This window comes from Rhinopithecus roxellana, chromosome 1 (genome assembly GCF_007565055.1).
Source record: "Rhinopithecus roxellana isolate Shanxi Qingling chromosome 1, ASM756505v1, whole genome shotgun sequence".
Classification (NCBI taxonomy): Eukaryota; Metazoa; Chordata; class Mammalia; order Primates; family Cercopithecidae; genus Rhinopithecus; species Rhinopithecus roxellana.
In genome coordinates this window covers 160,433,238-160,447,338 of record NC_044549.1, presented here as the reverse complement: position 1 = coordinate 160,447,338, position 14,101 = coordinate 160,433,238, and the positions used below count along the sequence as shown (strand labels likewise).

At 39.1% G+C, this 14,101-nt stretch overlaps 1 protein-coding gene across 1 annotated transcript in view; it reads left to right on the top strand.

Moving 5' to 3' along the window:
• DYNC1LI1 (dynein cytoplasmic 1 light intermediate chain 1) overlaps positions 1-14,101 on the top strand; it is a 50,220-nt gene that overhangs the window by 27,717 nt on the left and 8,402 nt on the right. The window contains exons 3-7 of the mRNA XM_010354458.2: positions 628-744; positions 1,831-2,061; positions 6,244-6,413; positions 10,161-10,254; positions 13,209-13,344. Coding sequence (XP_010352760.1) covers positions 628-744; positions 1,831-2,061; positions 6,244-6,413; positions 10,161-10,254; positions 13,209-13,344 — 748 coding nt within the window. The remainder of the gene's footprint in view (positions 1-627; positions 745-1,830; positions 2,062-6,243; positions 6,414-10,160; positions 10,255-13,208; positions 13,345-14,101) is intronic.

The window sequence follows — 14,101 nt, the reverse complement described above, 5'->3', positions numbered from 1 at the left end:
ATTAAACTGGGATGACATGAGAGTGGAAATTCCTGAAACCTAAGGTGTTTCACTTTACCTTCTCATCTCCTGAAAATTATCCATAGAGGAAGTCATTTGCAATAGGATAGGACAAGATTTAACAAGACTGGGAGAGAGAATCCTGGTCGTGATGGAGTCTGCATCTTTATCTCTTTTTTTTTTCCTTCAGACAGAGTCTCACTCTGTTGCCCAGCCTGGAGTACAGTGGCACAATCTTGGCTCACTGCAACCTTTGCCTCCCAGGTTCAAGCAATTCTTCTGCCTCAGCCTCCTGAGCAGCTGGAATTACAGGCGTGCGCCACCATGCCTAACTAATTTTTCTACTTAGTAGAGATGGGATTTCATCATGTTGGCCAGGCTGTTCTTGAACTCCTGACCTCAGGTGATACGCCTGCCTCAGCCTCCCAAGGTGCTGGGATTATAGGTGTGAACCACTATGCCCAGCCAAGTCTGCATCTTTGATACTGTAGCTGCTCCATTATATTTCATCAAATTGCCTTTTTGGTTGAAGCTAGTTCCAGCTGGGTCTTTCACTTGGTACTAGAAAGCATCCTTAAGTAATCCGTGTTGTAATTTATAAGATGTATCCTTTTTTTATATATCTAGGTGAAGATGGAGCCGGAAAAACAAGCTTAATAAGAAAAATTCAGGGAATAGAGGAGTATAAGAAAGGAAGAGGACTGGAATATTTGTACTTAAATGTGCATGATGAAGACAGGGATGGTGAGTGTCATTTGTAACATAAATTTCTGAAGTCTATTGTGAGGTGCACTGCCATTCACATTAGTCTTTGATTTTTCTTTTTTTTTAGTGTGTAATTTTTTACTAGAAGTTCTGTGATGTCATGCTGGTCAAGAAATAGCTATGTTTAGGCATACTTTTATTAATTTGGGATTGGGATTCGTATATGCTTTTAAGCATCTTAAGCTATCCTGGTGTGCAGATACTTCTTTCCTGTCATACTTGAAGAATCTCAATTTTTCAGCTCATCTTCCCTCAGATAGTGATTGTTTTGTTGACTCACATTTCACCTTCTAATTTTCTGATAAAAATATTATCTACTCAGTTTTTATCTATCAGCTATTTTTTCTTCTGTAGATCACTTGCCTTCTCATTTTTGTATATAATACCTTGGTATGCATATCTCTATCTGCTGATGGTAAAAACATAAACAAGTTATGCATCCTCTGGTTTTAGATTAAGAAATATGAAGTAGGCCGGGCGCGGTGGCTCAAGCCTGTAATCCCAGCACTTTGGGAGGCCGAGACGGGTGGATCGCGAGGTCAGGAGATCGAGACCAACCTAGCTAACACGGCGAAACCCCGTCTCTACTAAAAAATACAAAAAACTAGCCGGGCGAGTTGGCGGGCGCCTGTAGTCCCAGCTACTTGGGAGGCTGAGGCAGGAGAATGGCGTAAACCCGGGAGGCGGAGCTTGCAGTGAGCTGAGATCCGGCCACTGCACTCCAGCCTGGGTCACAGAGCGAGACTCCGTCTCAAAAAAAAAAAAAAAAAAAAAAAAAAAAAAAAAAAAAAAAAAAAAAAAGAAATATGAAGTAGAGGATGCTACAGTGAAGTCATTTTAGGCCTTTAGATAAGTTAGCAGATGGCCTAAATAGTTGAACTGTACTGGCGGTTAAGTCATTTTAGACCTTTAAATAAATTGGTAGATGGCCTAAATTGTTGAATTTTGTCAAAGCCAATAGCACATCTCCTGTGGAGATGCACTAAAATACCAAGTGATACTGTTAGTTGGATGATGAAATTACTTAATCTTTTTGCCTTGGTTACTTTGTTTTGTCTGTTGTAGATCAAACAAGATGTAATGTATGGATCTTAGATGGAGACCTGTATCACAAAGGCCTCCTTAAATTTTCACTGGATGCCGTATCTCTGAAGGATACTCTAGTTATGCTGGTTGTTGACATGTCAAAGCCTTGGACTGCTTTGGATTCTTTACAGAAATGGGCAAGTGTTGTTAGAGAACATGTTGACAAACTGAAAATCCCTCCTGAAGAAATGAAACAAATGGAGCAAAAGTGTAAGTAGTCTAGAAATAGTAATGTAGGTTTCAAAAACAAAATGTCTTGGCTGACTTTAATCATTAGAAATTTTTGACTATGAAAAAGGTTTAATGAAGTAAGCATCTTGTAAGTACTTTTTTTTTTGAGACAGAATCTTGTTCTGTCACCCAGGCTTAGTCTTTGATTTTTTTTTTTTTAGTGTGTAATTTTTTACTAGAAGTTCTGTGATGTCATGCTGGTCAAGAAATAGCTATGTTTAGGCATACTTTTATTAATTTAGGATTGGGATTCGTATATGATACTTTTAAACATCTTGGCTCACTGCAACCTCTGCCTCCTGGGTTTAAGCTATTCTCCTCCCTCAGCCTCCTGAGTAGCTGGTATTACAGGCGCCTGCCACCGTGCCCTGCTAATTTTTGTATTTTTAGTAGAGACGGGGTTTCACCATATTGGCTAGGCTGGTCTTGCACTCCTGACCTCATGATCCACCCCCGTCGGCCTTGCAGAGTGCTGGGATTACAGGCGTGAGTCACCGGCCTGGCCTGTAACTACTGTTTTAAAATTCTGTTTAGATGATGTGCTAGGTTTTAATATAGTTTCAAATTAGAAACATAAGACACAATGGTAAACTGTTTAGTAGAGATGCGTTTTCTTGCCAAAAAGCTGTGTGTTGAGTTCATTTAGGAAAGTAGCTTTGCAGGGTGAAAAAATTGAATCTTTCTTCAGCTGCTCATTTTCAGCAGTTTCATTTTTTAATTAGTAATCTTACTGACCTTGTCAAAATGAAATATGCCTAGAAAGATGTTGACAGTATACATATAAAGATATTAAAATGGTTTTATGATTTACAAAGTACATATTTTATACATGCTCATGTGAATTGGAGATTTTCATGGGAATTATGAAAATTATACGAGTCATTTCTAACAGGTTGTAAGCCAGTAACATTTTTTATTTACTTTTTTTAAATTTTTGAGTAAGGGTCCCACACTGTTGCCCAGGCTGAAGTGCAGTGGCACAATCTTGGCTCACTGCAACCTCTGCCCCCCAGGCTCAAGCCATCCCGCCACCTCAGCCTCCGGAGTAGCTGGGATTCTTTACAGAAATGGGCAAGTGTTGTTAGAGAACATGTTGACAAACTGAAAATCCCTCCTGAAGAAATGAAACAGGCACGTACCACCATGCCTGGCTAATTTTTTTATTTTTTGTAGACATAGGGTTTTGCCATGTTGCCCAGGCTGGTCTTGAACTCCTGAGCTCAAGCAATCCACCTTGCTCAGACCCCCAAAGTGCAGGGATTACAGGCATGAGCCACCACATTCAGCTGCCTCTAATATTTTTTAATGTCACTTAGAGTTCTTCATTTGCCAATATCATGCTTTGCATAAGAAAATACATAGATGGACCAGGCGTGGCGGCTCACACCTGTAATCCCAGCACTTTGGGAGACTGAAGCAGGTGGATCATGAGGTCAGAAGTTTAAGACCAGCCTGGCCAAGATGGTGAAACCCTGTCTCTACTAAAAATACAAAAAAAAAAAAAAAAAAAAAAAAAAAAAAATAGCCCAGCATGGTGGCAGGCACCTGTAATCCCAGCTACCTGGGAGGCTGAGGCAGAGAATTGCTTGAACCCAGGAGGCTGAGATTGCACCACTGCACTCCAGCCTGGGTGACAGAGCAAGACTCCGTCTCAAAAAAAAAAAAAAAGGAAATACATAGATGAGCTCCTTTGTTGTTATTTACTGACAGTAACTTTTAAAGAGAAATTGACAGCTTGCTGGAATTTATGTGTAAGAAAACAGTAAAACTTGTATGTACTAAATCATTGAAAGAGATGTCTAAATACTTTTAATTTTTTGTTTGTTTGTTTGTTTACTATTGCCTGTGGAGTTTTTGTTGTTGTTCTTCCCTAAGTCTAGATTTATCCTAGAGTAGTAGTTGTTCAACTGTGGTTCCCTGGACCAGCAGCACTAGTGTCAGTATAGCTGGGAACATGTTAAAAATACACATTTTTCACTCCCCATCCTGGACCACTGAATTAGAAACTCTTGAGGGTGGAAACAGTAATCTGGGATTTAACAAGCCTTTGAAGTGATTCTGGTGCATGATAAAATTTGGGAGCCACTGTTAGATTACAGCCTCTGATCTTAAGGGTGGTAGTCACCAGGGCTGCTAAGGATAAATACAGACCCCTGTGTTTCTGGAGGGAACGGTGCCCAACTGTTCGGGATTCCCTATTCCTTGACCCCATGTAAATTCAGAACAGTTTTCCTCCATATGAGTCAGTCTTCACGATCCAAAGATCTGGCTCATAATTACTTTAAGAGAAAAGACACATTTTTTTTCTAAGTAAGTAATGTACATTCTTTGTTTTTTGAAAATTGAAAATAGGGCTGGGCGCAGTGGCTACGCCTATAATCCCAACACTTTGGGAGGCCAAGGCAGGCGGATCACAAGGTCAGGAGTTCAAGACTGGCCTGGCCGATATGGTGAAACCCTGTCTCTTCTAAAAATACAAAAATGAGCTGGGCGTGGTGGTGGGCACCTGTAGTCCCAGTCCGTTGGGAGACTGAGGCAGGAGAATCACTTGAACGCAGGAGGTGGGGGTTGCAGTGAGCCGAGGTTGCACCACTGCACTCCAGCCTGATGACACAGTGAGACTCCATCTCAAAAAACAAAGAGAAAAAGAAAATAGCCAGTCACAGTGGCTCACCCCTGTTATCCCAACCCTTTGGTATGCTGAGGTGGGAGGATTGCTTGAGCCCAGAGTTCGAGACCAGCCTGGACAACATAGTGAGACCCCAGTCTCTACAAAAATAAAATAAAAAGTTAGCCAGGTGTGGTGGCACATGCCTGTAGCTACTCAGGAGGTTGAGCTAGAAGATCACTTGGGTTAGGGCTATAGTGAGCCATGATTGCACCATTGCACTCCAGTATGGGTGACAGAGCAAGACCCTGTCTCAAAATAAATCAGTAAATCAAACTTTTGTGTATTTTCCCCAGTATTTTTATTTCTTTTTTTTTTTTTTTTTTGAGACGGAGTCTGGCTCTGTCTCCCAGGCTGGAGTGCAGTGGCCGGATCTCAGCTCACTGCAAGCTCCGCCTCCCGGGTTTACACCATTCTCCTGCCTCAGCCTCCGGAGTAGCTGGGACTACAGGCGCCCGCCACCTCGCCCGGCTAGTTTTTTTTTGTATTTTTAGTAGAGACGGTTTTACCGTGTTAGCCAGAATGGTCTCGATCTCCTGACCTCGTGATCCACCCGTCTTGGCCTCCCAAAGTGCTGGGACTACAGGCTTGAGCCACCGCGCCCGGCCCAGTATTTTTATTTCTAAGCTGGAATCATACTTTGGCTTTATTTATATCTCTTTTAATGTTACTATTTCCTACAACGTTAAATATTCTTTGAAAACTTGACATTTTATAGTTGTGTATAATTTTTTCTCATATACCATTTTAATCCTATTCTATGGACAGTTTGTTTCCAAATGTGTTTTGCTTTTAAACATGAAGAAAAGAGTTATATGGAGATCCCTGTGTGTGCATGACTGATTGTGCCCTTGAGAATTCCTAGGAGAATAATTACTGAGTCCAAACATACATTTTCAAGTCTCTCGTTATGTTCACATTTACTTTATATTTTTTAGTGACAGTTTTGACAACCTTGCAAATAACTCCTAAAAGCTGATCGGCACTGGTAATATTTCATCAGGTTGTACAAGGGTTACAGAATGAGCATGGACCAAGATTGAGCCTAGGTAAAAAAGGAGAGACCTGAGTAAAGGGTTTAGTGAAAGGGGTTAGTATTAGAAAATCATCTAGACTATCTTTTAAGTTGTGGGATTTTTTTCTCCCACATTTATTTTTCTTTTATCCGTATAGTGCCTTTTGTGAATTAGAGAAGGTAGAGAGACAAAACTAATTGTGACTTGACCAAAATAGTTTGCATAAATTGAGCCAGGTCTAGATAGAACCCTACTTTGTAGAGCCATCCCATGCAGTAGTAGTATTCTGCCTCCTAATTATTAATGTGGGTTCGTTGTTTGTATATTCTCTTTGAAATAGGTTTCTCAAACCCTTTTTGTTTTTTCTCTTACACAAGACTAAGTATAAATTGGAGTAAATTTTATCTTTAAATTATGGCAAGAAAAGTTACCTGCTGAAATAAAGCAATTTCTAAATTGTGTTTATTTGATTTTCAGTGATTAGAGACTTCCAAGAATATGTAGAACCAGGAGAAGACTTCCCAGCTTCTCCCCAGAGAAGAAATACTGCGTCACAAGAGGACAAAGATGACAGTGTAGTTTTACCTCTGGGTGCGGATACACTTACACATAACTTGGGCATTCCAGTACTAGTAGTTTGCACAAAGGTTAGTTTGCTTCCTAGGGATTCTACTACTGATATTCACTGAGGATGAACAACTGTTTTGTTTTCCAGGTTTTTTTGGAGTTAACACATTAGTTCTCCTAGATGATTTTTTGTTAACAAACAAATAATAGTTTAAAGTATTGAATGATATTAACATGTTGCTTTTGTGGTCTTAATTATAGTTTCTGTGAAAGAAAATGTTATTTCAAATCCTCATGATTGAATCTCATTTTCATAATTCCCATTGAACTTCATTGTATGATCAGTCAGTTTAATAGAAATAATTACAGGTAAAATGATAGTTTATTGGTTTTTATAAACTTGTTTTTCAACATTTTTTTTTTTTGAGACGGAATTTTGCCCTTGTTGCCCAGGCTGGAGCACAATGGCACAATCTTGGCTCACTGCAACCTCCACTTCCCAGGTTCAAGCAGTCTTCTGCCTCAGCCTCCCCAGTAGCTGGGATTACAGGTGCCCACCACCACTCCCAGCTAATTTTTTGTATTTTTAGTAGAGATGGGCTTTCACCGCGTTGGCCAGGCTGGTCTCAAACTCTTGACCTCGGGTGATCCACCCACCTTGGCCTCCCGAAGTGCTGGGATTACAGGTGTGAGCCACTGTGCCCAGCCTCAACATTGAATTTTTATATGTTCTCTAATATCAGAGGATTATGTACTTAAAATAGACTTTTAAACATGTAGCAGTGCTCATTATATGAAGTTGACATGCAGTTATCAAGTGTTTCTGGTTTTTAAAAAAGTTCTGATAGGATCACTATTATCAAAATTATATTATTGGTTATTTCACTGTATATGTTTTGTAATAAATTAAGTTTCCTTTAAAAATAATTAATAGAAGGCCAGGCGTGGTGGCTCAAGCCTGTAATCCCAGCACTTTGGGAGGCTGAGGCGGGTGGATCATGAGGTCAGGAGATGGAGACCATCCTGGCTAAAACGGTGAAACCCCTCCTCTACTAAAAAAAATACAAAAAAATTAGCTGGGTGTGGTGGCGGGTGCCTGTAGTCCCAGCTGCTCGGGAGGCTGAAGCAGGAGAATGGCATGAACCTGGGAAGGCGGAGCTTGCAGTGAACCGAGATCGTGCCACTGCACTCCAACCTGGGCGACAGAGCGAGACTCTGTATCAAAAATAAATAATTAATTAGTTAAAAAATACTTAATAGATCAGCCGGGCGCGGTGGCTCACGCCTGTAATCCCAGCACTTTGGGAGGCTGAGGCGGGCGGATCATGAGGTCAGGAGATTGAGACCATCCTGGCTAACATAGTGAAACCCCATCTCTACTAAAAATACAAAAAATTAGCCAGGCGTGGTGGCGGGCGCCTGTAGTGCCAGCTACTCGGGAGACTGAGGCAGAATGGTGTGAACCTGGGAGGCAGAGCTTGCAGTGAGCTGAGATCGTACCACTGCACTCCAGCCTGGGTGACAGAGTGAGACTCTGTCTCGAATAATAATAATAATAATAATAATAATAATAATAATAATAATAATAGAAAAAAGATCAAGTTCATGTTCTCCCCGCTTGGTCCTGAGTGTGTGTTTTTCCTGTTTGTAAGTCATGGAATAGTTAAGAAAATGACAGAATGTAAGTCCTTTTCAGACCTGAAATTAATGCTTTTTAATATGTAAAATTTGCACATATAAAATTAAAAGAGGGTATAGAATTTATTCATTGTTGGAGTAAAATTGATTAAAATATTTAAAACCTACCTTAGGTTTTACTTTACTACAAAAATGATTCATAACAAAGGAATGGTGTGACAGCATTTAAAATAATTAAGTTAAAAATCTGCCATCTGATTTCAAGTGGTGGTTCTGGTATAGTTGTCACGTACACCTTTTCTGTAAAACAGTGTCTTAAAATCTCACACTGAAATCCTTCTATGTGATTTGTTTTTTATTTTGTTTTGGTTGGTGAAGAGCTGTTTGTTTCCTGGAAGTTGGTTCCATTTTACAGCACTACTTGCCTTTTGAAAAGCAGTCTTATTTTCCAAAAGAAAAATGTTAAGCTTAAAGGGTTCGGAATCAGTATCAAGTGAGTCATAGAGTCATAACATTTTCACACCAGAAGAGATCATCTACTGTATTTCATAAAATCTAAGACACTATTGGATGTATTTCAGTTTATGAACTTTTAAAATGTGTTAGGGGTATTGGGAAATGTGTGTTTCCAAAGGGAGAGAAGTATGGTGGTTCAACGCCATCAGTTTAAAGACTCCAGAAATGGAGATTTCAGAGAGACTAAGTTTCTTGTCTTAAGTCCAGATCCTCTGATTTCAGTTAAAATATTTTTATTTTATTTTATTTTTGATATGGAATCTTGCTCAGTCGCCCAGGCTGGAGTGCAGTGGCGCCATCTTGGCTCACGGCAAGCTCCACCTCCCGGGTTCATGCCATTCTCCTGCCTCAGCCTCCCGAGTAGCTGAGACTACAGCCCCCACCACCACGCCCTGCTAGTTTTTTTTGTATTTTTAGTAGAGATGGGGTTTCACCGTGTTAGCCAGGATGGTGTCGATCTCCTGACCTTGTGATCCGCCCGCCTCGGCCTCCCAAAGTGCTGGAATTACAGGCGTGAGCCACCGCACCCAGCCTTAAAATATTTTTATTTAATACTAAACCACCATGCCTTTCCAAAAGTGTCATTAAGTCAAAGTATAACAATTAGTTTTAATCATTTGAAATCACTGTATTTGATAAAATGGGCAATGAAATGCTCATTATAATTATGTAATGAGACTCTGTTCTGTGCCGTATATATGTTTTTATTTTCATCTTTATGGAGAGTTTTGCTATGTTGCCCAGCTAGCCTTGAACTCCTAGGCTCAATCCTCCCCCCTCCCCCTCCAAAGTAGTACAAGTGCATACCACTGCACCCTGTTAGGTTTTTTTTGGTTGTTGTTAATTTATTTTATGTATATATATATGTGTGTGTGTGTGTATATATATATAGTGTGTGTGGGTATATATATATATGTAACAAAAAAATACATAGCAAATTTAACCCGAAACTAATATTGGGTGTAATGACCATTATTAAATGTTTGTTTTTATATTTTACACCTTCAATTCAGAAGTGTTTTGGTGAAATTATTTGGATGTTGTGATGTTTGAACATGACTTCTTTGTATTTTTCTTAGCATTTTTCTGTAGCAAGCAGCATTCAGGATTGTCTCATTGATTGTACGGGTGACATTTCAAAAATCAGTTGTAATTTCCTTATTTTGTTATTAGTGAGATTGTAATAAGAGTGAATAAAAGCACCAGAAAAGAAATTAAGGTCACTTGAGAATTATCAGATAAACACAGGAGCAAAGAAGAAATGGTGAGAAGTAGAGACTCCCTGGATATGCAGAAGTGTTTTATAAAACTAAAATGGATGTTAGATCTTTTAAAACTTTGTTCCAGGTTATATAAGTAGTTGAGTTAGCAAGTATGATTTCTAAGAACACGCTAGGCTTGTTATTCTTCCCTCCCTTATGTACTAAAACTTTCTCTTTGGTGTTCTGACCAGAACGTCAACATAGAAGTTAATGCTTTTTAAAAAGATAAAATTATCCATTAGTCCCTCCAACTAAAAGTTCATAGAGTACTTGGTATTCTGTGTCCTGCTGTTCATTTACCATATCAGAGTGGTACTTTTATGATGTTCCCCTATCCAGAATTGAACTGTTTAAATTACTATATTTAGTTTTGATTATTTTAAATGTATTTTAATTATTTTAACTTAACAGTGTGATGCCATTAGTGTATTGGAGAAAGAACATGACTACAGAGATGAACATTTTGATTTTATTCAGTCACATATCCGGAAGTTTTGTTTACAGTGTATCCTTTTAAATACATTTATCGATTCAGTGTACCACTTTACCTTTTTTTGTTTTTTAAAGTTAAAAGAATTAAATTGATGGACTTGAGAAATTCTGTAAACATTCTCCTTCTGCCTCTGGTTGGAAATTTCATTTTAATTCCCAAATTATTTATATTTGGATATTTCGAGATAGAAAAGCAAATATTGAAGTATATTACTTTTATTTGCTGTGTTTAAAGTATGCTTAAGAAAAATAATTACCAGTTGTATGCGGAAAAGTCTAGTAAGCTGTATGAACAGATCTGATTTAAAAACTGTATTTGTTGGTGGGAGGTAGGGCAAAATCAATATTACGTTTTTTGTGTTTTCATTTGTAATTTATTTAGTGTGTTGTCATCTTCTCCACATATAGCCTAACAGTGGTTTCAAAATCTGGCTCTGCCTATCTAGACATACTGGATTAGAGTATTCCAAAGGGAGGCTGGAGAATCATCTATACTTTAGAAACCTTCCTGAAAAATCTATCATAGAAAGTCTTGTTAATCTAGATTGCAAGGATTAGGTAAGCCAGTGAGTAATAATTACATCTAAAAGAGGGAGAAAATGAAAGTTAACAGTGAATACTTTTTAGAGACTTTACTGTTGAAAACTTAGTTAACACCTTGAATACACTGAAGAGTAAACTCACCAACCCTCTTGGATCAGATATTTTGCAGTTGCATTCCCCAGCCAAAGCTTTTGAGTCTGAAACGTAATGAAATGATATTAGGAATAGATAGTAATGAGTAATACACACATGTTTATAGTGTCTACAATTTATAAATCATTTTCATTAGTGGGCATTTAATTTAAAGACCACTTATAGAAAGCCTGAGTAAGATCACTTGACACTGATAGTTTCCCTTTCCCGTTTTCCCTTCTGTTCTTTCTCTTTATGGGCCTCTTTTGTCACCAAATGGCTAAGTTGGTTGAGTTAAAGGATACTAGTCTACCATAATGTCTTCAGAAATAAAATAAAAAGTGGGAGTAATTGTAGTGTAGGTATCTATAGGCCTTTTTTAATGTTATCTTTGGGGATTAGAAAATTTGAGAATAAACAGTCTCTTTAATCATTTATTTAATGCTATACTTAAAAATGTAAATACAGGGCCAGGCGCGGTGGCTCATGCCTGTAATCCCAGCACTTTGGGAGGCCGAGGTGGGCAGATCACGAGGTCAGGAGATCGAGACCATCCTGGCTAACATGGTGAAACCCTGTCTCTACTAAAAATGCAAAAAATTAGCTGGGTGAGGTGGTGGGCACCTGTAGTCCCAGCTACTCGGGAGGCTGAGGCAGGAGAATGGTGTGAACCTGGGAGGCAGAGCTTACAGTGAGCAGAGATCATGCCACTGTACTCCAGCCTGGGTGACAGAGCAAGACTCCATCAAAAAAATAACAATAATAGTAATGTAAATACAGAAATGTAATCGGAAAGGAAGGTTTCTACCAAAATAATTAGAGACCATTAGAGCCAGTTGATTTTAAAAGATTACAGAATGTGAGAAGTCATCTCAAAATAGTGAGGTATGTATTTATCAGTGACAGACAGTGACAGTTCAAAATCACTTTTATTAAAGTTTTAATTGCAATGTAAGTTTTTCAGTTACAGAAATCTTCCAAATTACCGTAATTTGGTTTTCGTTGTGGGGAAGGTCATTAATGCAAAGTTCATACAGTTAAACTTTTCCCTAAGATTATGTTTGTCTCTACCATGTTAAAGTTTCATACCAAAGTAAGTTTAGTCAGTTGTATTTAGCAATACTGCTTTTAGGTTCATAAGCCTCAGGTCATGTCCCAGAAAATATGAGTATCCCAGTTAAGAAGTTAGACTGAGGCCAGGCGCGGTGGCTCAAGCCTGTAATCCCAGCACTTTGGGAGGCCGAGACGGGCGGATCACGAGGTCAGGAGATCGAGACCATCCTGGCTAACACGGTGAAACCCCCGTCTCTACTAAAAAATACAAAAAAACTAGCCGGGCGAGGTGGCGGGCGCCTGTAGTCCCAGCTACTCGGGAGGCTGAGGCAGGAGAATGGCGTAAACCCGGGAGGCAGAGCTTGCAGTGAGCCGGCATCTGGCCACCGCACTCCAGCCTGGGCAACAGAGCGAGACTCTGTCTCAAAAAAAAAAAAAAAAAAAAGTTAGACTGTACTCCCAGCATTTCCCCGTTGGCCTAGGTCACCATCTCCCTTGGAGAAACAAGGGCCAGTGCTAGAATGTGGGTCGTCATAGAATTTCTGGTAGCCACTCTGAACCCATCAGTGGTCAGTGGTCACATTGTCCGTGTATGTCTTAGTATTTACATCCACTGTGTCTTTTGGATAAAAGGTCATCTTCATGTGAGGTTGTGTGATTTCAGGTTTTGTTATGAAATGTGCTTTTGCCTTGGGTTATTCCTGAAAGCTTCCTAATTGGTACCTGCTGGTTCACCTTTCAACATTGGGTTTCTTTTGCCCTCTGCAATGAGTGTCCTGAGCCTTATCCCTGAAGTCTTAATTCCTGGGTTTAGTAAAAACTACAAAGAGGCACTGTTATATACCGTTTTTGTTGAAAAGGCAAACAAAACAGCTGTTGATAAGTAATATTCCCTCCATGAAGTTTAGGAAAGTTAAAGTCATAAAAATTGTCCTTTCATGGGCTTTAAATATACAAGTAGTAGTAGTGTCAGTATTTCTAGATTTACCTTTACTTCTTTTCTTAATGAGACTTCTACTTTCCTAAGTTAAATTGATTATGTAAAAATTCTTTTATCAATTGTAGCCCATATGAAGGTAGTATTTTTTACTTTTGAAGTTCTTGATTACCATATAATATACCTTTAGAGTTATTTCTGAAACTAAAATGCATAGAAATAAAAGTTAAGCTGAAAACACAGAATTTTATGGTATTTGCTCATGACATTTGTCCAGAATTTTCTTTAACCATATTATCCAGATGGTGCAGCACTTATTTACACTTCAGTAAAAGAAAACAAAAATATAGACTTGGTATATAAATACATCGTTCAGAAACTATATGGATTTCCCTATAAGATTCCTGCTGTTGTTGTGGAAAAGGATGCAGTATTTATGTAAGTGCACTCTTAAATATATAATTTTATCATGTATTATTGCTACTATTTGATGGTGAATCGTTATTTTCAGTTTTGAGTTGGGACCAATAGACCTTTCCATGATGAGTAAGTGAGAATCTGTCTGTTCCTAGATTGGTTTTTGTTTATAACCTGTCTTGATTTATCTATTATTGCCTTTTAGATTTACTGCTGGCCTGAGCCCTTTTTCAAAAGTTTTTACTATTTACAGCTAAACTGTCTACTGGGTGCCTATATTAGTGTATTGTATCTGCTTATTCTTTAATTGATTATGATAGATAAATGGCCAAATATGCGATCTAGACATGCTTTTAAAAAGTTACCTGGCCGAGCACGGTGGCTCACGCTTCTAATACCCAGCACTTTGGGAGGCCAAGAACGGATCACCTGAGGTCAGGAGTTGGAGACAAACCTGGCCAAGATGGCGAAACCCCCTCTCTAATAAAAAAATACAAAAATTAACCCGGGTGTGGTGGTGCACACCTGTAGTCCCAGCTACTTGGGAGGCTGAGGCCCAAGAATTTCTTGAACCTGGGAGGCAGAAGTTGCAGTGAACCGAATTTGCACCACTTCACTCCCGCTTAGGTGACAGAGCGAGACTCCGTTTCAAAAAAAAAGAGAAAAAAGAAGAAAAAGTTACCTGAATAGTCCAGGCGCAGTGGCTCGTGCCTAAAATCCCAGCACTTTGGGAGGCTGAGGTGGAAGGATTATTTGAGCCCAAGCGCCCAAGACTAGC